Consider the following 24,420-nt stretch of genomic DNA (forward strand, 5'->3'; position numbering starts at 1 on the left):
ATAATTTATAAATTATCAAGGGTTCATGAAGAAGGGGGAAGTGGGGAGGGAGGGGAAAATGAGGAGCTGATACCAAGGGCTTAAGTAGAAAACAAATATTTTGAGAATGATAAGGGCAAGAAATGTACAAATGTGCTTGACATACAAGGAATATATGTATGGGTTGTGTTAAGAGTTGTATGAGCCCCCAATAAAATGATTTTTTTAAGTTTCAATGGTTTAAACAAAGTAAAAAGAGTTGTGCAAGCGTCACCACAATCCATTCTAAAGTATTTTCTTTTTTACTAATTTTAGCTCCCTTTTCCTCCCATCCTCCTCTGCCATAACCCAAAGAAACTATTAATCTAGTTACTGTCTCTGTAACTGTCTCTATAGTTTTACCTATCCTGGATCTAGTACAAACACAAGCATAGTAATAAAACCCAACAACAATAACAAGATAAAATAGAAAAAGTCAATCTAAAAGCAAGCAGAAAATAATAAAATTTAGAACAAGCTTAATATGAGTCAAAAGGGAAAACAAATTATAAGGTGTTTAATTTTAACCTAATTACAGCTACATTGATCCACTTTCCAGTGCTCTCTGTCTGATAACAAGGCTGTTCACAACCCTGGGCAATGGTCAGAGGGGATTCTTTGGAGGTTTTTCCCGTGGAGGACTCTGCAAATGGAGTTTGGGCTTTCACTGTGCCTGATTCTTCTTGACTTCGGTTCTCATGCTTAACATACTTTAGATCTGCTTCTTCTCAGCGCTCTGCTCTTGGCAAGAGTTAGGAGTCAAGGGACCACGAAGGGAGTTGGATGGAGACTTGGTTGACAACTAATCATGGAATGGACAAAAAATAGCATTTGAACAAACATTGAACAAGTCCTTTGATCTCTTCAGGATCTATATCTTTTGATTCTTTCTGTATCAAGTGCTCTTTCATTACCTCTCCTGAGACTATACTCACTTATAGAAACTGACAGGGGCGCAGTTCAATTTTTGCAAGAATCAATGATCCATCATTGTCTTTGGCCTTACCGACCAGAGTGTAGACATTGGAGTGAAATAAGTCTGAAATTGAATCTTGATCAGAATTCGCTGATGTCAGGTTAATGATGAGTCATAGGAAACCTGTAGTGCCACGTAGAACTGCCTCCGTGTATTTCAGTATCTATAAATCGTTAAGGAAGCCAAAAGCCTCATCTTACTCCCTCCTGCCCAGAAGATGCTGGTTTCGAACTGCCCACCTTAGCAGGTAATAACCCCATTCATACTCTACTGGGCCACCAGCTCTATCACTGAAATCTGCCGACCGACAGCAATGCTATGTACGGTGTCCAAAACTTTGTATATCTTTACTGCAACAGACAGCTTCTTCTTTCTCTCTAGCAGTGCTTGGTGGATTTGAACTGCCCTTCTTAGCAGTCCAATTTAGCGACCCAATGCTCATCTGACAGCACCACCACCAAAGCATTGTACAAACAATTTAGCATCTCAGTCTCAAGTGTTTTGTTTGACTGTTAACGTAAAAAAATGAGTTAATAGAATATGTTCACATTACATTAAAATTACATAAAATATTTCACACAGTGCTTGTCATAGAATGATAGATTACCACATGAAAACGACTCTTAGGGAACCCTCATTGTTGTGCTCATTTTAATGTTGACCAATTTCTATAGTAATGTTTCAATCAAGAATTTTACTTGTTCTTATCTTTACTTACCTTACGGTGACAGACTGTGACATAGTAACATTTTCCAGGGCATAGCAGAATGACAATTTCAGTGACCTGAACTTTTATAATTCCAATACTAGCAGTTTCTCTACTGTCAGAAAGCAAGGTTTCAGCCAAAAGGTCTAAGGAAGGCTAATGGATGCTTCCACAAATATCGCCATGAATTAGTTCAGTACTTGTTTCATGAATGTCATTGTCCAGTTTAGGATAGGTTACTTGAATTGACCTTTTAGAAAGATTTCCACCTTCTTCTATATAGCAGGTATTTTGTTTAATCTGTAGAAAATTTTTAACCTCAATCGTAATCTATATATATGTAATGCAATATGATTGTAGTGCCTACACAGCCATCTCTTCTTTGTTTTCTTTTTAAATATTAATTTCCTTCTTCATATTGATATTTTCAAATTACTCTAAACTATTTGAGTAATTTAAAATACAATTACATACCTCATGACATTTTCCCTAGATATTAAGGAAGGCAATGACAACTGATTCTCTGCTAAGAAACCTCATAGCAGAAGATAGTGAGAAAAATTACGTATGTGCCAGTAAAGAAGAATACTCTCTGCCATCAAGTCTCTATGGGCTCACAGTGACTCGGTGGCGGGGTGGTTACTCTTTGGGCTGCTAACTGCAAGGTCAGCAGCTAGAGACCACCAGCAGCTCTGCTGGAGAAAGATGCTACAGTCTAGGAAAGTCACAGGCAGTTCTACCCTGTCTCTGTGCGAGAAGAAACATATATTAAAAATAATGTCATGCAATAAGTAATTTAGGATTGAAGCAATTTGCAAAAAGTAGCTTGCATAATAAATTCCTATTTCCCTTAGAACAGAATAATAAAATCTGGAAAACATTTAGAAATTATACCTACATTTTTGTTAAACATATGCATAGTTTAGTCATCATTATATGTCATTTGGGAAAGAACAGCATGACATCAACTCTGTTTACTGGAAACTATGAAATATCTAGCTCTTGAAATGAGAGAAAAGAATAAAATACTCTCATTAACCTATTTGACCATAAACTTTAGAAAGTCAATTAAAAATACATGGGAATCAAAGGTGTCATATCACATCTCAGTGGTGATTTTCACTGAACCTATTTTTCTGTAATCAATTTATTGAGCTAACAGAGTTTCACAGTGGAAAATGAAATATATTCAATTAATTATGGTTTTCAATATTGTGTTATTATTGTCAGGTTCCCTGGAGTCAGTTCTGGCTTATAACCACCCTATGTACAACAGACGGAAACACTACCTTGCCCTGTGCCATCCTCACATTTCTTGTGATGTTTGTGCCCATTGTTGCAGCCACTACATCAATTGCATTTACACAAAGTAGCATCACTGTTAGGAAGCACCCATTATTTTACAAATGGATTGCTGACTCAAATTTGCAATTATCAATAACTTGCAGATTTTAATATTACATAAGATATTTCTCCTGCTTAAAAATCATGAATAAAAGATTCAATCACTCAAAGGATCTTAGTATCAATTGCTTCAATTTATGAAATTATGGTGTTTGGAGAAGAGTAAAAATAAAAGTGTTTATTTGTAATGCATTTTTTGCCATTCTCCAACCCCAGCATTCACTCACACTCACATATATGTGTGTACATGGACAAACACAAAGAGCAACCCACTGCCATCTTGTTAATTCTGACTCAGAGTGACCTTATAGGACAGAGTAGAATTGTCCCATAAGGTTTTCAAGGCTATAAATCTTTAGGGAGGCTTGACCTTGTGATCTTTCTCTCACAGAAACATGTATCTTTTGGTTAGCAACTAGGTGCACTGCATCAACCAGGGTTTCCTAAGCACATACACACCGAGTTTCAAATCATGAATCTGAAAACTTCTGCTAGATTAAATTTTCTGACAAATTATGTTTGGAAAATTGAGCCATACAAGATATACACTGGATCCCTCAGAAGCAGTAACAGGAGTAACAATTCCCTAAGGGTAGAGGAAGGAGGGGGTGGGGTGTTTGGCGGGGGAAATTGATAACAATGATGGCAGTATAACCTCACTCAAGGGGAACTAATAACAGAATGGTACGTGAACAGATACATTGGATGGTATAAGATATGGCAAAATAATTATAATATGTGATATATGAAGGGCTCATGGGGTGGTAGGGTGGGGGGTGAGGGGATAAAGGGGAACTGATATCAAAGAATTAGAGATGAAAGAAAATATTTTGAAAATGAAGGTGGAAGCAACTCTACAACTATGCTTGATCTAATTGAATTATGCATTGCTATAATATCTGTAAGCACTCCTATTAAAATGATTTTTAAACAGACATACACTAAAAGGAAATTATAATATTTCACATATCTCGTTAGAAAATTTTAAAACAAGAAAACATATTATGAAGTATATGGGGGCTAATATTTTAGCAACTTGCATGTTTGACTGTCAACCTTTGGGTTAGAAGCCCATTGCTCTTATACTTCACGTTTCTTGAAAGTATTCTAGCCATATGATTTCCTTTTAGTTATAAAATTTCTATGAATTTTTAAAAATTGATTTTATATAAATCTGTTTAATATTCTAGATCTTTAAGAATGAGATGTGTCATTTAAGTTGGTAAACAGAAAAGGTAGAACAGAATGCATACATTTTTAAAAGTTACAACACTTGACGACTCCTTGTGTATCTCAGTAGAACTGCAAACAATAGGATTTTCAATTGCTGATTTTTAGAAGTAGACTCCCCCAGCTACTTTTCTAAGGCACCTCTGGGAAGATTCAAACCTCTTGCTTTTTGTTGAAAAAGCACCCTGGTGGTGATAGAGGGCAAGTGTTGGATTGTTAACTGCAAGGTCAGCACTTCAAACCCACCAGGCACTCTTTGGGAGAACGATGAGGCTCTCCTGCTCCTGTAAAGATTTACAGTCTTGGAAGCCCTACATGCAGTAGCTATGAGTCGGAACTGACTTGATGGTAGTGGGTTGAGTGGGACCTTTTGGAAGCAGCTGGGTATCTTCAAAGTTTGTACCACCAGGGATGCCATTCTGAAAATGCTCAAGGTTAAAATTACGTTGACACTCCTTTCGAATAAAAATATTTTCACATGCAAATGTCATGCTTTACATTTAACTGACAATAATAAATGAAATTCTAAATGTAACCAAATAGAGCTATTTAAAAGTACCATTGTGTAAAACAGCAAAGATTACTTAAATGCTGGGTTGGCATAGGTATAAAACTTGAATTCCCAGTGTAAAACTCTCCTGAGGCAGAAGGCCCTATGACTCAGTATTCTGCTTGTTGTATTTAATTTCATATTATTAAGATATTATGTATCGGCATTATTATAGAATGTATATAAAGTATTGAAATTCAGCAATGTTACAAAACAATAGCACAAGTTGTTTAACTTCATGTCTCCATTAGGGGAAAAAACTGAGACCCAAAGACATCCGTGATTTATCCCAAGTCCTCTAGCAAACGGTTAAACCAGAACAGAGATCCCATATTCAAATATAACTTTAGAGAGTCATTTATTAAGTCGTAAACAGGACAAAGACAAACCATCCGATGTGGGAGACCAGCAGCATGAGGCTATAATGGTGTCCAAGAATTCACAACCCTTCAGCCACTTGAATAGGACATGGAAAACAAAGATCATCATCGTTGCAGGCAGGACTCCAGCATGAGGAAAGGCACTACGGTATATCCACTATCGCAGATTAGAAAAGTTTACAAGATTGCTTCAGGCCCTTTGACCACTTTGGAAAGAGTATGACTCATAACCCGATTACCCCAATTTCCACCAAGCACATGTCCAAGCCAGTTCCCGAGGGAGGAAATTACCCTTCCCTGGGTTGCCCAGCAGAGTTACAGGAAATTCCCTCTGCCGGAGGGCAAAGCTTTGTTTTTTTCCATTGCTGATCGATGATCAGACAGAACTCAGAGGAGGCTGAATATATGTGGAGACTAAAAAATGGACCTCAGGCTCCCACCATAGTCCTACCTCTCAGCATTTAAACTCCCATACAAACCATAACCCACGTGTCTGACCTTCCAATGCCACACATATTTTACATTTAGGGACCTGAAGCATGCTGGAATGAATGATGTGGCTGGTGTCGTTAGTGGTCATTGAGTCAGCTCCAACTCGCAGTGTCCTGCAATAATAAATAAGCCTGCAATTTCTATTTTGATTCCGTTTTCTGTATTGGTTGTACTCTTGTAACTTCACATGCTTAAGGTGTTATGTCTTAGCCTCACTGACAAATGCCCGTATATCATTGAAAGTCAGTAAGAAGTTACACACCTACGGCAGAAGTGCTTTCACGTGCAGTTGGAAACCCAGAGGCAGATTGCCCTTTCAACTTTGAAACGGTTGTGCTTGTTTTCCTTCCCCTTTTATAGGAGATTCTGCAGCTGTGAGAGGAAAATATGAGGAGTTAAGAGTTCATTCGGATGTCCAGATGTATCCAAGTACCCCGTTATTTGGCAATAAATACATCTGGGCAACTGATTGAACTTTTCGCTTTTCATAACTCAACTGGAATCCTGTCCAACCAGAAGGACCTGCTGTGCAGCCAATATGCGCGGCCTCTTAAACTTGTGCAGTGCTAAATGGGAGCTGCCTGTGCAGGAGACACAGGAATGCATTGCATTTGCAGTTGAATTGATTTCAAGTTATCTTGGCATAAGCAGAGAAACAAGTTTTTGTTTTTATTTTCCAAGCTTTCAAAATGAAAGTCAAATGGATAGAAAATCTTTGAATACATTCGTCCCATTAGTGATGCTTGTCATGTGCTGAACTTCCCAGTTTTAAAAATATTGTATGTGTTTCTGTGTGTGCATATATTTTGTGTGTTTGATTGAGAATACCTAGCAAATGCTGGTGGATATTATCATGCTATTATAATCTTTTAAAATATCTAACCGACACTTCATAATGTTTCCTCCTAGCCATTTTTATCCCACTATGCTGTTTCATTTGATTCATAGAAATTATCATCCTTTGAGATGATTGTTGAAGTGTTTGTTGTCTGTTCCTTTTGCCAGAATGTAAGCTCCAGGAGAGCAGGGGCCTTCTTTGTTTTGGTTCACACTACAAGCCCAGCAGCCCGCAGAGTGCCTAATACATACTAGGCATTTAATAAATATTTGGACATGTGACAGAACTGCTATACAGTGTTTCCAATGCAGGAAATCCGTCGGAGTTGGTCTCCAACACAGAGAATTAGCATATTGTTTTCTCTGTTCGCATCTGCTATTTAGACGCCTTCAGTTTGCTGTGTGGCGTTGGATACTTATGCTGAGATAATTCAAGGAGAGCTCTGCTTAGAGAAAATTCATTCAAATTGATGAGCTCCCTGCCCATTAAAAGAAATTCTTTCTATGTCTGGTGCTGGTATCATGGATCGATTTGTGGTAGTTACAGAACTTGGACATTGTTTTGTTTTGAAGAAATATTGTAGGTAAACATAATAGCTCTGGCTATAAAACCTTAGCCACTCCATTGTCCCCAAGAGCAAACCATTGCTGTCCAGTCAATTGCAACTCACTCTGTTCACTATTTCTCCAAAGAAGCAGCAAGAGGGTTCTAACAACTGCCAATCTTTCAATCAGCAGCAGAGTGTTTAATTGTTTTGCCACAGTGGCCCCTGTCTTTATAAGTAAGTAGTCATTTCCACTGAAGTCTATCAGCTTGAGACTCTTGGCCAAATATAAAAGGACATTTTTGATCCAGCAGATGGCTAGAAATGAGAAAGCTATGCAATCGCTTAGAGCCATGGTGGCACAGTGGGCTACTAACCACAAGGTTAGGAGTTCGAATCCAGCAGCAACTCCACTGGAGAAAGATAATGTTTTCTACTCCCATAAACAGCTGCAGTCTCTGAAACCCCTGTCTTATGGGGTGGCTGAGGGCCAGAATCAACTCGATGGCAGTCAGTTTTTGCGTTTTTATGTGTTTGCTGTTACTGGAGGTCCTCAATATTTTTGAAGTGGCTTAAATACAGGCTACAGAAGACAAGAGCCTGGACTATTGGATCATTTAGAGCTTTTCAGATTATTTGATCATTCATAGTTTTTCAGTGCTAAGAGTTCTGTGAATTCATAATTGTAAGGCAGATTTCTAAATGAGTTTAAGACACATGAAAATGTTGTCCTGACTGATGTAAGAGGAATCTTTAATTGTGTTGATTTACAGTGACTGGGTAATTTCTATTAAAATTATAAATAACTATGCTGTGATTTGACTTTATTGGGCAAACGTTATTTTTACTATGACAAATGTATGTCTCTTTTGAAAATCCCTGGAGTATAATTTAAAGATGACGTGAAAGGAAAATTCTTGCAATTGTTATCACTCATGGGGATAATTTTAATAATAAAAATTATTTTTAAATGTCACCAATCTGTGCCATATTAACATATGTGAATAGCTATGCCTAATCCACTTCTGACCTTTCTCCCCTGAACATTGCCAAGCTCATGGAAGATAATGATGAGCTAAATAAAAGTAACAGAATAAAATCTCAACATTTATTTTTACCTATTGTCAAATTCTTTGTTCTAAAAAGTCTGACAAGAATGAACACTCTCAGTTGCCTTCCATATCACTATCAGAAATCCTCAATCTAAGATTTACAAGTCTCCTAACTATGAGAGAAAATAATCTGTTTAATCTGTTCAGCTCATGGAATTTCTAGGTATCTAATATATGCTATATCTTTTTGCCAGTTGTTCTATAACCCCTAAACTTTATTGAAACATCAGCGAAACATTGCCATAGTTGCTTTAATCTCATGACTGATACATTTGGTCAAGTCTAATCAAGAAAGAAGGGACCCTGGTGGCGGAGATTGTAGGCAGTGGCTGCTAACCCAAAAGTCGAATCTACCAGCCACTCTGAGGACGACACATGTGGCAGCTGGCTCCCCTAAAGATGACAGCTTTAGGTACCTTATGGGGCAGCTCTCCTCTGTCCGTTAGTGTCGTGATGATTCTGAATTGGCTCTGAAGGGCTGGGAATCAACTCAGAATGGGTTAGAGAATAAGGAAGAGTTGGGAGAAAGCAAATATAATGGAAACATGACCAATTTTCCTTCAGGGCCAAAGGATGGGGGAACTTAATCGTAAAAAGAATGATAAATGACTAGCGTTAGGAAATTCAAGGAGAGTTCTGATTTTCTAATACATTTGAAGATTTCTATCTCCCCCAGAGACAATTTGGACCAGTCACAGCTCTTCTTATAGTTCGAGACTTCCCTCACCCTGTCGTCAGATTTCACACGAGATCGCTTCAAGTCTCTCACTTTTCCTGCCTTTCTTACAAATTACTATTTAAGTGGAAGGAGGCTAAGGGAATGTGGGAGTTAATATGAACTTCCTTGGTGCCATGGAGTCAATGTTACGTCATAGTGACCCCTGTGGGGTTTTTGAAGCAGTAACTATTTATGGGAGTAGAAAGCCTACTCTTTTTCCGTAGGAGCTGCTGGTGAGTTTGAACTGCCGACAATGCTGATATGAGGGAAGTACACGTAGGATTCCTTTACACAAAAATTCATCTTTAAAACACATTTTCTCTGTGTTGAGTTGGTTAGATTCCTTCAGATAATAACCAGTTAATTTTCCATTTTCTCACCACCCACCTGTCTAACCTGGCCAATCATCTTATCATTCCTTTTCTTCAGACAATTATAAAATTTGGACCTTTCTATACTACTATATTGAGATGGTCACGGCTAAGCTCCTTTTAAACATATTTCACAGTATAAGCTTGTATTCTTCTCCAAACTTTGCCTTGTCATTTCCCTTTGCCTCTTCCTTTTTGTTTTGTTTGTTCTTTCCCTAGGCACACCCTCTTTCTTTCCCCTAGGTAGTATGTGTACTGGTTGGAATAATATATTGAATGTACAGTATTATGTAGACCACTATCTTGATGCCATTTCTGCCATCACTTGGATAACGTGTTAAGATGGGGAAATGGACATCTCTTGGAGAGCACACAATATGAACTGTGACGCAACATATTATTATCATCATCAAATAAATGAAACAGAAGGCATAGCGTGACTAGAGTCATGCCCAATGCCAAGTTCATAAAATACTAGCAAGTCAAAACAATAAGAGCTAATTGCCATCCAATGACATCTCACCCATAGTGACCCTATTGGATAGATGAGAACTCCCCCTTAGGGTTCCCTAAGCTGTCATTTTCCTTTGATGGAGAAGCTTAATTTGTGAAAATTCAGTCTTAATTGTCTTGTGATAATCTATTGGACCATGGCATATTTCATGATACGTTGGACCTTTTAAATTATATTATTCTATGAAGATTTGAAAAATAGAATGGAAAACTATTTTTATCCTTTTAGCATTGCTATTTAGGAAAACTTTATGAAGTGCAGTTTTCTGCACATATAAAAGTCCTAATTTATGGGTTCTTTATATTCCTTTTTTCAAATATTCTGAACCCAGTGGGTTTATCCTTCTTCTTTAAAAGAACTTGCCTGCAGAAAACACACGCAGTAACTAAATAAATGCTATGTAAGCAGAGTCTAAAAAAAGGGTGCCTATTCCAAAAAGGGGCCCTGGGTTACTCAGCTGTAGAATTACTCTTTTTTTTTTTTTAAGATTCTATACCTTTTAGGATCCTTCCCTTTTAATTCTCCAGTCTCCTTAATTAGCATGCACAACATTTAGGCAAGGTTATTTTCAACCTGGAAAATGTTCTTTCTTTTTTGGAGGCAGGGGGTGGATTAGAAAAATGGGTTAAAATTTGAAGCATGCATTTATAGTCAATGCATTTAATTTCCAGATAGTCCTGATGGAATTATTTGTTCTTTCATACCACAAATTAAGCTTTTTGAGAATTCATGTCTGTAGGCAACATCTGTGAGCATCTATCATTCCTGTGTCTGAATCATAGTACTGACAGTATATTTTCCATTAGTCAATGCTGCTTCAAAAAAAAAGGTCCCCGGGAGTTGGAGTCCACTGAGTGGCAATTACACATAAGAAGCAGGCTGGGAATCTCTGGTTTATACAAATGTTTCAGAGCTCAACTACTAGCTAAAATGTTGACCATTCAAATCCATTCAAAGGTGCCTCAGAAGAAAGGCCTGGCAAAGTGCTTCCAAAGAATCACAGTCTTGAACATCCTCTGAAGTCTAGTTCTACTCTGCAAACACCATGACTCAGAATTGATTCAGTGGCAATTAGTGGCTCCATTGACCTTTTTTGTCTCAAATTTCCACACCCACCCCGCAAAACGAATTCATGTTTTCCTCCACAAGATTTTATGGATGGAACAAAAAGTGGTCTGACTCAACAGAAAAGTGGGTGAAGGGACACATTGGACAGTGTAATACATGACAAAATAATAATTTATAAATTATCAAGGGTTCAGGAGGGGGGGGCGGAACTACCAAGAGCTCAAGTAGAAAGAAAATGCTTTGAGAATGATGATGGCAACAAATGTACAAATGTGCTCAACACAATGGATGGATGTATGGATTGTGATAAGAGTTGTTCGAGCCCCCAATAAAATAATTTTTTTTAAATGGTCTGGAAAAAAAGGTCTGACTAAGCATTTGTATCTCTCTCCCTCCCACACAAAATTTTGAGTTCCTAAATGCTACAGTTCATGTTTTATGTAGCATCATCAGAAGGGGATGATTCTGAGGAAGATTTTATTGGGAATTGTACTGACAGAATTGGCAAATGAAGGTTAAGGGATAAAGAAGGATGCAAAAATGAAATGTGTAGCTTGTGTAACAATAAATGTGCTTTTAAAATAGATGTGAATGAAGGAGGTGCAAGTTGATTTGGTGAAATTTTATTTCCAAATATCTCCAAGGTGTCAGAAATGCAACAGAAAGATTACCATCAGATTTTTATTATCATATTCCTAAAAAAAGTAACAAATTAGATTTTTAAAATCTTTTAGTGTTAGTGTTCTCAAGCTATCCAATACCTTATCTTACTTCTTGCCCTGCTTGCCTCTCACCCCACCCCACTCACCCCCCAAACACCACATTTTCCCCTCATAAACAGTGTCATGACCCTGAGTCTCCTAATAGTTTTTGATTCTAGAAAACACCACAATGAGGTATATAGTTGGTGCACCGAATAGAAAGCAACTCCTAGATAGAAGATGCAGAAATGGCCAGAGGGTACATATGAAGCCTAACTAACCCCTGTATTTCCAGCTAGGACCTCTTGGTAGAAAAATGTATGAGTACCTTTGTTATTATCCTGATTTCCCCCTGAGTATTTCTTCAATGTCAATGTCAAGATTAACCCTGACAAGTTACACTCCATCAAGATGCCATTTCCACAAGGGAAGTAGCAGAAATTCTCAGCAAACTTGTATTCAGACTACTCTTAGTCAACTTAGTCACATGTTAGCCTACTGAATATAGTCCGTGGTAAATGATAAAGAATCTGCTCGGTGAATATATAATCAGATTTCATGATGAGACAAATAGCTCCTAGGCAACAGACATGAAATAGATATTTTCTGAAATACTTTGATAAATCACTTAAGGGTTCTTGTGGTTCTCTTTTAATATCTTAGAAGACCTCATGTCTTTTTTAAGCACAAAATAATCCAATGATTTTTATTTCAGCAGTCTAGTTCAATTGACCATATGTTTGCAATGTTCAACCAGATCCCATATGTCTTGACTGTAACACACTACCTTTTGACTAATCACTGGTTAACAGTATTAAAATGTGGAAAACTGAAATTTAACCAATTAATTTATTTTGTGATATTCCTGTTGTTGTCCTCTGCAACATACTACTGGTCAATGAAAATGTATTGATAAAGTTATTACTTTGATTTGGAAAGAGCAACTGGTATGTTGTGCAAACTACGTTCACTTTATAAAAATGCTATAAAGTTTGGTTTTTCAAGTCCCCATAAGATTAAACAGTTCCACTTTCCCAATGCTGCTAAATGATTACATCACAAACTTTTCACTCATTGTTTGTAAATTTAGAGCCATGTATTCTTCGTTTCTTTCTTAAGCATGATTGGAAGTGAACTCCATCTTGAGGAGATTAAGTAGATGTCCCACATAAACGAAGATTTTACTAGAAAGGCTAGAAAAATTACAATGATTGCATACTAGTAAGTAAATGGAACATGTTCTCTTTGATCTTTTCTTCTGGGACTAACTCAATATAACATTCTTGCCTGTTTGCTAAATTAGGTATTAACAATTTTTAAGACACCGCTAATATATTTAAGTCTATTTAATTTGTTGTTATGTGATTTATGTGAACTTTTAACTAACTTCTTTGTCTTTTTCTCTCCCCAGGAAAAAAAAATGACATGATGAATCCAATTCCTTAATTTGATTATCTCAATTTTCAACTGTGGTTGCTTAAGTCTGAAGCAATCATGGTGAACCTGAGGAATGCGGTGCAAACGCTCCTGTAAGGATGTTATTTATTTTGTATCCCTTTAATTAAAAAAATTGGTTGATTAGATTAAAAAATGTTTTATATAACCATTATTTGTATTTGTCTCAAGCTATATAAATAGCTGATATCCCAAAAATAAATATTATGGGTGTTTCCTATTCAAAATCAAATCAGAACACATGTACACAAATCTATTTTAATTTTAACACACCAACTCATCTTTTCAAATAAGCAATATGGTAATAAACCTCTCAGTTCAAATACTTTCTCTATGGGCAAAATGTCAAAAGGAGAAATGGCATTTCCTTTTTCATCCTGTATGAGCTGAGAAACCAAGAGAATGAAATGTCTTTATGACAAAATTGTTTTCTTATAAAGAATAGTTAAGATTAAAGAAGCAAAGGATAGACAATAGGGATTATGGATAGGGTCACATATAGCAGAAGGGTCTTGACACTGAATTTCAAGCCTTGGCCTCATATTCTCTTGCAATCACCAATAACTAAAGGCAGCATGTAGAATGTCACAAAAAGTGGAAAGAGAAGAGATATGACTCATTTACTGAGAAATTCAAAATCTGATCTGATCCAAGCATATCTTCTTTTTGACATCATCAAATGTTGGATTCGTTTGCTTCCAAACTTACTCTTTGATGAATGGGGTATGGCAAAAGAGACCCATGACTGTGTATTTTCTGACCACTTCATCTGAAAAGCCCTTGATTTCCTTGCTACTACACTGGCTCTTCTCTGATTCCTGCCCCCCCCCCAAAAAAAAAAAAAGCTTACCCATGAGAAACTCTACAGAGTAGAATAAAAAGAAAGTGCCTCAGTAGTGGGTTCTTCTTCTTTATATACATCACTGTGAAACATCTTGGATGACATTAGAGTGGTTATAAGCTCATGTATTTGTGATTGAAATAGAAATAGAGAAGACAACAGGGAAGGGAAGTGGTGAAGGGAAGTGATGAAGTAAAAGAAGAATTAGGTTTGAGAAGCTCCAAGGGCAAATATCCTAAGTCATTTATCAACTCAGTACATAGTCATTAGTCCCTGTGCCAAACTCTTTTCTGTAATAAAATTGTGGAATTCACATTCAAGTTTTTCCTTTCCATTGGGTATCATAGGACAGCTTCAAATGACACAAAAGCTCAATAGCTTTAAAATGTATTCAGATTTATAAACTAAGTTTTCATTTTATTTACCTACTGATAATTTTCTATTGCATTAGTATATAACATAATAATAATTTATATTAATTGCTGAGAGAACTTGTGATTTTTGTGTACATATTGTGAGAAATGATTAGCACTTTTTCTTTGTACTAAACCATGATGTGCATGAATGTGAACTCTAGTAGCAATCTTTTTTACTTATCCTCCTGTGTATGCCCGCACAAGCGCACACAGGGTTATTTATCAGTAAGCCCAGTTCTTAACTCCTAATAAGCACTCAATGCGAGTTAATATTCTTTGGCTACAGAAAGCAAAATAATGAGATTTAATTGGGAAAGGCAGCAAGGATGACAATGATGGTGATTGTTGAAAGAGAAGTGATTGTTTTTTAAAAGCAAAATTTCAGAAGGTTAAAGAATGTATTATATAAAAGCAAAATAATATATCTATGACTCATTATTGGTTTTGTTTTTTTGTCCCCCCCCCCTTCTTTTCAGTGTGCACCTAATTGGCCTATTGGTTTGGCAATGTGATATATCTGTGAGCCCAGTTTCAGCTCTAGTAACTGACATTTTTAATTCCTCCGATGGTGGACGCTTCAAATTTCCAGACGGGGTACAAAACTGGCCAGCACTTGCAATCGTGGTAATAATAATCATGACAATCGGTGGCAACATACTCGTTATCATGGCAGTAAGCATGGAAAAGAAACTGCACAATGCCACTAATTACTTCTTAATGTCCCTAGCCATCGCTGACATGTTGGTGGGACTACTTGTCATGCCCATCTCTCTGCTTGCAATCCTTTATGGTAAGTTCAATTGTATTTATCTTTCTATCCTAATTGGTGCCAAAGAATATAGTATACACATTATTTCATTTATATCATTTGGAAATGAATTGGAAATGTTTGTTTAACTAAACCAGTATTGTTCATGCAATGCTGGTGATTTGGATAACTGTCTCCAGAAAGCCAATCTATGAGCTAAGTGCAGAGGGAGGGCCAGTCTATTTCGTGAATAGTAGTATCCAAGCAAAAGCCCTGGTGTAGTAGTGGCTGACCCTTAGGGCTAGTTTGAAACCACCAAGTGCTCCTCGGAGAAAAGATGAGACTTTCTACTCAGTGGCCAAGACTATAATTCTTTATGGGAGTAGAAAGCCTCATCTTTCTCCCATGGAGCCTGCAAAGAACTGGTGATTTTGAACTTGCTTTTAGCAGCTAGAAAATATCTCACACATCTGAGTTCTGAGTGGTGCATATTCTTGGTACTACATCAAAGAGGGGGAAACTGGCCCATCATCTTTAGTAAATAAATGTTGAATAGTTCTTACTAAGTACTTAGGACATAATAAACACTGGCTAGTAGCTATTATTCTTTCTAATGCAATCTATAACTCATGGTTTTACAAGGAGACAAGGGATAACCAAATTAATTACAAAGTATATACCTGCCAGTTCACCTTATCACTATGAAAATTCAGAAATTGAAACTTTCAATATGTTAGAGAGGCTACACATCCATCCATATACACAGTGGTAAAGATGATCGATTTTCATTTGTGCTTTTCTGCCCTTTAAGCTTTGTTTCCAGTTAAGGGTATTTAAAATGAATTATTAGAATTGCCTATATAAGACTACAAAGTACATGTACTAAGAACTTGAAGACTCCGCATAAATTAAATGGCTCATATGTTCATCTTATAAAAGAAATGAAAATACACCCCTACTCCCTGGAATATGTAATGGAATTACACTAAATGGAATAATATTGAGAGTGTATAAGGTCGCCAAATCCTAAAAAAAGATCAAAATGTCTAGATAACAACCTCTCAAGACACTTAAAATTAATTATATTGCACAAAACATACAATTGCAAAAGATCATCTTAATAGGAATGCTATAAACAATAATCTAAGAAATGTTTTTTTTCTTATAAGAGGAGGCTTCAAAGTTTTCATGGAAAAATGGAATTAAAAGATAATGGATTTTTTCCCGTGAATTTTGTGCAACCCTCTCATAGTCTCTGAGTTTTAAGGATGCCTTACCCTCAAACTTTCGGTGCTTTACTTCCTTAGTGGATATTTTGTTACTGTATAGCTCCACAATTATGTAAGAAGAGGTGATTTAAGTGAAGTGATTTTAGATGCCATACTTTGTCTTGTGCTGCTTCATTTCCCAGTTTCTCTTTTAAAAAGATAGCCAGTTGGCCAAATAATCAATCCAAATCACCAAACACTTCCATTTTCTTCCTAAACAATAAGATAGAAGAACAAATAAATTTAGACAATACCACCAGCAAGTATGGAGAACATCCAAATTTTCAGTCATAGGCAAGTAGAAAATCAAAATGTATTATCTGTTAGGCTCTCATTACAAGCTATTATGTAGATAAAGGAAATCCCAGGAACATATGCATAGAAAAGTGAAGAGTAAGTAGCGAGCCTAAAATAAGATTACCATAGGAAAGAAAATATACCCAAGCATGAGATTATTGAAAACCTCCCCTAGACAGGGAAGGGACTTAAAAGTATGTACAGGGCTCAAGAAGACAGTCTTCCGATCTGTATCTCGCATACAGAAAAAAATATGTAAGGGAAAGGTGAAGTAATAAATGCAGTGATAGAAATAAGACAGGGGAAAATGTTTATATTACAAGATTAAAGAAAAGAAGACAACAAAATCTAAGGACATACCACCCCTCATTCACCATGCTCAACATCTCCCAAAAGCCCTCCAGTCAAGAAAACAAACCTGCCTTCACTGAAAGATGAGCTCTTCAGTTAGAAGTTTGGAAATGACCCCCAAATGGTTAGCCATCATCACAGAAATTTAGAGATGTGAGCAACCTTCTTATACACCAAACTACTATAAAATGAAAATAAAACAAGTTGTGAAGGTGATAATTAACAGGATTTGCAACAGGTTCAGGCAATAATGAACACCTTTTCTAATGACCAGAGGAATTTCAAGCTATAGGATAAAGGGCGCAGGGTTCATAGGGAACTGTCGACATTTCCCCAAGGCATTCATTATCAGACCACCAATTGATATCTTCATTACGCCAGCGGCTGCCAAACCTGTACCCTCTACGTTTTCAGCCTTCGTGCCTATCTAAATGGCCCTACTTCTGATTCTCTCCCATAAAGTATCACACAGTATCTACACTGCTTTCCCATAAGTCATTAAATTTGCCTCAGTACACTTCTGCCATCCCAAGTCCTCATTCGGTTAACTATTATTTCTCTTCAGACACAATGCATTTGTAACTCGTTTAAAAGATCCCAAAGTACGCATCCAGGGGACTTTGAAACTTTCCCCATCACACTGCTGTTCAATTCACAGAGATCAACCATTTGTGTGTCGAAGTAAATACTAGATCATTTGGTGAGGAAAGGTGTTGTCTATTTCAGTAGTCTGCATTCTTTTATTTAGAACATCTCCTTTTAGAAATTGAAATTGCCTATTTTATATCCAGCCATTTAAAAAATTCACTAAAATATATGAATGCCAAAATAATAATAATGTTAAGATTTTTAAAAATTCCTTACAGTTTTGCCTAGCAGTCTAAATTCAGCCTAGTCATAACAATTATCTGCTCAACTTGGACCTTCTGAAAAGGTAAGTGCATTCGACTTGGTTTCCTCATCGCTGGAATAGAGAGTCTGCTGAGCAAAAATGGGTTTGGTCGTTAAAAGTTTTATGGAAGTTAAAAAAGGTTCCTGCACCATAATGCAACATAGGATTGTTGATTAATTAATTAATCATTTAAATATATTCATGGGAATGTGGAACCATGTGAAGATTTGAAATGGAGAGGGCTAAACCAGTTGACTTGTATCTGTGTAAGGCACTAGGTTATACACCACTGCATTTAATAGTCTCACTTGAAATCAATAACATTCATTGAAAATACATTTCCCAGGGATTCAGCAAACTACGGATTAGCCAATGTTATCTTCACAAAATAATACCTAGGATATTATTGTTATTTCATTTTTTCCAATATAAAGAAAGTAATGTTCAGAGAATTAAGGTGCCCAAAACTGTGAAACTAGCCTGTGGTAAAATTAAATATTCAGCACAAGCCTAACAAACTCCAAAGTCCTAGTTCTTAATACTTGCTTTATGTTACATGTTATTTCAAACATCCTTTCCGAGAATAACTACTTCATAAATATGAACCAGCTAAATTAAGCATCTCCCCTCCTACAAAATTACTACATGTCATGCATATTAATCATGGCAAATTGTCTTTAGAATTTTATTATTCCACTGCACTGGATTATTTGTCTATAAGCTATGTTGTCCTCCATTTTATTATTTTGTCTTCTTATTCCTTAAAGAATACCTTAAGCCTTCACTCTATTTTCCTATAGATTTATGCTTCTTAGTATAGGATAGTTGTTTTCAAATCCAGCCTCCAGAAATACATTTGAGAGAGTTGACAAAATATTTTGAAAGTTCAGATTAATTTTCATGTAACACTGTCATTTCTAGGGATTTTCAGAGATTTCACCAATGCTTATCTAGTGGAGGCCAATTTGACCTAAATGTTTGGGAAAAGCTATAGCTCATAGGAAGGAGCCCTGGTAGTGTAGTCATTACACGGTGGGCTGCGATCCACATGGGTGGCAGTTCGAAACCACCAGCAGCTCTGTGGGAGAAAGATTGGCCTTTCTACCTCCATAAATAGCTACAGTCTCAGAAATCCATAGGCAGTCGCTATGAATCAGCATTGATTCCATGGCAGTGAGTGAGATAGTTCATAGGAATAATATATGATAAATAGAATCCCTCAGCTTTGTTTGATTGATTAACAAATAAGAAAGAATGTTCTCATAGACATTAAATATCTTCCAAGATTTGTAATTATTGAGTTCTTTCTCAGGGTGAAACAATTTTATTGTGTGTGTAAAAGTGGTATCACATTTCTGGGTAAATGATATATTATGCTTTAGGACATTGATTCTTAGCATTACATAATAGATTAGAGATTGTCAACTGGTGGTCATGAACTTGGTGACTTTCTGCCTATAGGTGAGTTTTGTTTTGCCTTACACAGTAATTTTAACTTTATTATTTTAATGACACTCAATAGTGTGTAGGTTTTCATCTTTCATATATTTTATATTCCTCCTTATTATCTTATACCTAGCTGTTTTACTCACTAAGATCACTTACCTGATCCATAAAAGCATTTAAGTTTGTGACAACATTTTATAACCAAGGTTTCCTCAGGCATCACAGTTTGTGGGTACAGAAGAGAATACCTTGTTACCGATACCATAAATTCACTAGTTTATCATTCAATGTACTTTCAAACAAAGGGGCGTCTGAAAATTCCATTGTCTTTTAATCCCATCTTTTCATGAACTTGTTGAAGCCTTCTTTTATATTCCCTAGTCACCTAGAAGTACTTTTCACCCAAAATACTTCTGGGACTCCTCAGAAATTGTCCCACATATCATCATGAACAAGTCAACAACTATCATTTGGCATTGCTGGAACTCTTACGGGTTTTCATCAAGCATGTATGTATCCACCAAGTATCCACTATTACCTACCAGCATTCTCTGTGTCAGCTGGTCATTCATCATCTCCCATTGGGCATTAATTATCTCCCAATGGGATATTATCATCTGCCACTGACCATCCATCATCATTCACTGGGCAACTGTTGAGTGCCGCCATATCTGTTGGACATCCACAATCTCCCATCAGGCATTGTAGTCTCTGCTGATGCTCTGACATGCCTCCACCAGCACCTTCCATGAAAATGCTAATTATCTGCACAAGGTGTTGGCACCTCAAGATACCACATGGTGCTACATTTCCTTCCGTCTTTTTTGTACTTAAAGCAATCTGGCAGTCCACTGTACTTCACTGCTCACACAAAAATTAGTTAAACAGCCATCTAAAACTATGGCATGCTTTGTCGTCTAAACATTGAAAAAGAAATGCTTGTCCTTTTCCCCTTCACAACATCCCTCTAGAAAAAATTTTTTTAAGTTTATCACATTCTCCAAAAGGAGTACTCATTATATAAAGGCTAACCTAGAGGCCTACTACTTCTTCAGTTCTATTTTCAGGTATCCATGCAAATATTTCTTCCAGACAGGGTATGCAATGACTCCATCATCTGCTGTTTTCACCTAGTATCTGGCATCTTATGGAATAAGTAAATGAGGGCAGCGGTTCATGAGCATAAACATTTGAGACTTTCGAGCTACAGACATGTAGAACTGTGAATCCTCACAGTTTGCTCAAGTCCCCTTTTCCAATATCTCTCCCTCCCTAGCAATACAATTAGTCATTTCATTGTACAATTTTTACCCTTGGAGAAAAATACTTCACCAGATAAGTTTCAGCTCTACAGGTAAAAAGAGAAATGAGAACCCAGTATTCTTACCCCAAATTGCAATGGCATATATTGAAAATGCAGGCCAGAAGCCCTGGTTCTCGTTCTTATCTGAAGATAAGAATGTGCTACCTCTATCTATTCTTTGTTCTTTCTCCTTTCTTCCGGAGAATATACAAGGTTTACAAATGCATTTTTGGTTTAAATGTTTTTTAAAAACTCAAAATAATTACACAAGGTAATATCTGTTTACATTCTTGCACTCCTTGAAAAGGCTACTTAAAAAAAACTTTTCAAAAAGATTTTTAAAAAGGCTATTTAATTAATCAAGATATGCAGCACTGTACAAGCTCACTAGTAACATCTAGCACCTAACTGAGCACTTGCTCAGTTCAAGCCCCCATTTCTTCAGCACTTGCTCAGTTCAAGCCCCCATTTCTTCAGCTATATTTCTTAAAAACATTCATAAAAATGTGTAACATTCTATGTTCCTGAAGGCTTAAAGCAAAAAATTAATTCATGCTTTCTGTCTTGATATTGCACTAGAAACACAGATAAACGTACTAGGAAAATATATTTTTGCATCATTTTATTGGGGACTCTTTACAGCTATCACATTCCCTACATACATCCATTGTGTCAAGTATATTTGTACATATGTTGCCATAATCATTTTCAAAACATTTTCTTTCTACTTGAGCCCTTGGTATCAACTCATTTCCCCTCTCCCCTGCCCTCCATCTCTCATGAATCCTTGATATTTTTTTTTTCATGTTTTACACCAACTGCTGTCTCCCTTCACCCTATTTTCTGTTGTCAGTCGCCCTGGGAGGGGATTGTTTGTAGACCATTGTGATTGGTTCCCCCTCCCCTCACCCCCCTTCTCCTTCCCCTGCTGGTATCACTACTCTCAATATTGGTACTGAGGGGTTTATCTGTCCTGGATTCCCTGTGTTCCCAGATCTTGTCTGTACCAATGTACACGCTCTGGTCTAGCTAGATTTGTATGGTAGAATTAGGGTCATGATATTGGGGCAGGAGGAGCATTAAATAATTAGAGGAAAGTTATATGTTTTGTCAGTGCTATACTGCACCTTGACTGACTCATTTCTTCTTTGTGACCCTTCTGTAAGGAGATGTCCAATTTTCTACAGATGGACTTTGGATCTCCACTCTACCCTCCCCCTTATTCTCATTGTGTTAGTCTAGGTATTTTAGAGAAACAAATCCACAGGAACTCATGTATAAGAGAGAGTTTTATATAAAGGGCAAGTGTACATCAAGGAAACATCCCAACCCAGTGCTGCCTAAGCCTGCAAGTCCAACATTAACCCATTAACCTATATGTCCAACACCAATCCACACGGTCCTCCTCCATCTCACAAAACACACACTATGACACAGACTGCAGGAGGAAAGTTGAATCAGTGAACTTGTAAAGCATCGGAGTAGGTCCATGTGGCTTCTCCTTGAGGATGTCTTGCAAGAAGTGAGCCTTGCCAGCTGAAGCAGGGAACTGGTTAAGACAGCTGCACCCTGGTCCGACCATCAGAAAGCAGGAAACTCGAGAACTTGAAAGGCAAGACTCACTGAGCCATTTATCCCCCTGCCCTTCAATTAACCCCACATCTGTTTATAGGCCTGGTTTGCACAATAAACTACCTCACTCATCAATATGATTTTTGTTTTGGTTCTTTGATCCTGATACCTGATCTGATCGACACCTCGTGATCACACAGACTGGTGTTCTTCTTCCATGTGGGCTTTGTGACTTCTCAGCTAGAGGGCTGCTTGTTTACTTGTAAGCCTTTAAGACCCCAGATGCTATATCTTTTGATAGCCAGGCACCATAAACGTTCCTCACCACCTTTTCTTATGCACTCTTTGTGTTTTCAGCAATCATGTCTGGAAGGTTAGCATCACAGAATGCCGGGTGTTTAGAACAAAGTGTTCTTGCATTGAGGGAGTACTTGAGAAGAGGCCCAATCTGTTTGCTACCTTAATACTTAACATATAAATATATGTACATAGATCTATTTCCCTCATTATATATAAATACGTTTACATATGTACATGCCTGTATTTAGACCTCTATAAATGTCCTTTGCCTCCTAGTCCTTTCCTCTATTTCCTTGGACTTTCCTCTTGTCCCGCTATCATGTTTGCCCTTCATTTAGGTTTTAGTAATTCTTGTCAGCTACATTGCCCTTGATCATATTATTAGCAGTCCAATCGGTTCTGATCCTGGCAGCCCTATATAAAACAGAACACTTGCCATCCTCCCTTCTAAGGAACATTCTGGCTGTACTTCTTTCCATGGCAGAATTTTGTTCTTTTGGCCATCCACAGTACTTTTTCCATATTCTTTGACAGCACCATAATTGAAAGGCATAATGTTTGTCTATTTCCCTATTCAGTGTCAAGCTGTCACAATGTATGAGACAATAGAAAACAGCATGGCTTGAATCAGCCACACCTTAGCCCTCAAAGTGACATCCTTGTTCTTCAACACTTTAGTAAGATCTAATGCAGTAGATTTGCCCAACGCAGTATGTCTGTTATTTTCATGAAAATTGCTTCTATGAACATTGACTGTGGAGCCAAGCAAAGTGAAATTCTAAACAATTTTCAATTTTTTCTGTTTATCATGAGAACTTTTATTGCTCCAGTTGTGAGAATTTGGGTTGTTTTTTGTTTGTTTTGTTTTTTGCTGTGATTATAGTGAGTTGTAATCCATACTGAAGGATTCAATCTTTGCTCTTCCAACAGCAAATGCTTAAATCCTCATTGGCTTTCAGCAAATAAGGTAGAGTTATCTGCATATTGCAAGTTGTTAGTAAGCCTCCCTCCAATTCTGAAGTCATATTCTTCATCCTATAGTCCAGTTTCTCATTTGCATAGTATACAGATTGAATAATATAGTGAAAGGACGAAATACAGACACACCCCTTTCCTGGTTTAAAATCACGTAGTATTCTCTTGTTCGGTTTAAATAACAGCCTCTCAATCCACGTACAATTTCCTCAGGTGTATGGAGCATTCTTGACTTTCCATTTTCTTTGGTGCTTTCCTTAGTTTGTTATGATCCACAAAGTCAAATGCCCTTGTACAGTCAATAAGACACAAGTAAATGTCTTTCTGATATTAACTGTTTGGCCAAGATCCAGCTGATGTCAGTAATGATGTCTTTTATGCCATGTCCTCTACTGAATCCTGCTTAAATATCTGGCAGCACCCTGTCGATGTACTGCTGCAACAAATTTTAAATTACTTTTAGCAATACTCTAGTAGCATGTAATATCAATTATCTCATTCAATCATTTTTCCATGCTGTTGGGTACCCTTTCTTTGGAATGGGCACTGATAGGATATCTTCCCTTTGGTTGACCTGATAACTATCTTCCAAATCTGTTGGCATACATTAGGGAATACTTCAAGCGCTTAATCGGGCTCCTGGAGTTTTGTTTTTCCTCAAATGCCTTTAGTGAAACTTGTATTTCTTCTTTTAATACCATTGGTTCTTGATCATATGCTACCTCTTCAAATAATTGTATGTTCATCAGTTCTTCTTATTTTTTTTAATTGTTTTATTAGGGGCTCATACAACTCATCACAATCCATACATAAATCAATTGTGTAGGACGCATTTGTATATTCATTGCCCTCATCATTCTCAAAACATTTTCTCTCCACTTAAGCCCCCGGCATTAGGTCCTCATTTTTCCCCTCCCTCCCCGCTCCCCCCTCC

The 24,420-nt window shown here is 37.1% G+C and overlaps 1 protein-coding gene across 1 annotated transcript in view; it reads left to right on the forward strand.

Annotated features, from left to right (window-relative positions):
• The window catches only part of HTR2C (5-hydroxytryptamine receptor 2C), a 239,481-nt gene that overhangs the window by 146,648 nt on the left and 68,413 nt on the right, over positions 1 to 24,420 (forward strand). The window contains exons 3-4 of the mRNA XM_004710060.2: positions 13,034 to 13,151; positions 14,811 to 15,124. Coding sequence (XP_004710117.1) covers positions 13,117 to 13,151; positions 14,811 to 15,124 — 349 coding nt within the window. The 5' untranslated portion in view covers positions 13,034 to 13,116. The remainder of the gene's footprint in view (positions 1 to 13,033; positions 13,152 to 14,810; positions 15,125 to 24,420) is intronic.

This window comes from Echinops telfairi, unplaced genomic scaffold (genome assembly GCF_000313985.2).
Source record: "Echinops telfairi isolate 266 unplaced genomic scaffold, ASM31398v2 ScPeMD7_7427;HRSCAF=8465, whole genome shotgun sequence".
Lineage (NCBI taxonomy): Eukaryota > Metazoa > Chordata > Mammalia > Afrosoricida > Tenrecidae > Echinops > Echinops telfairi.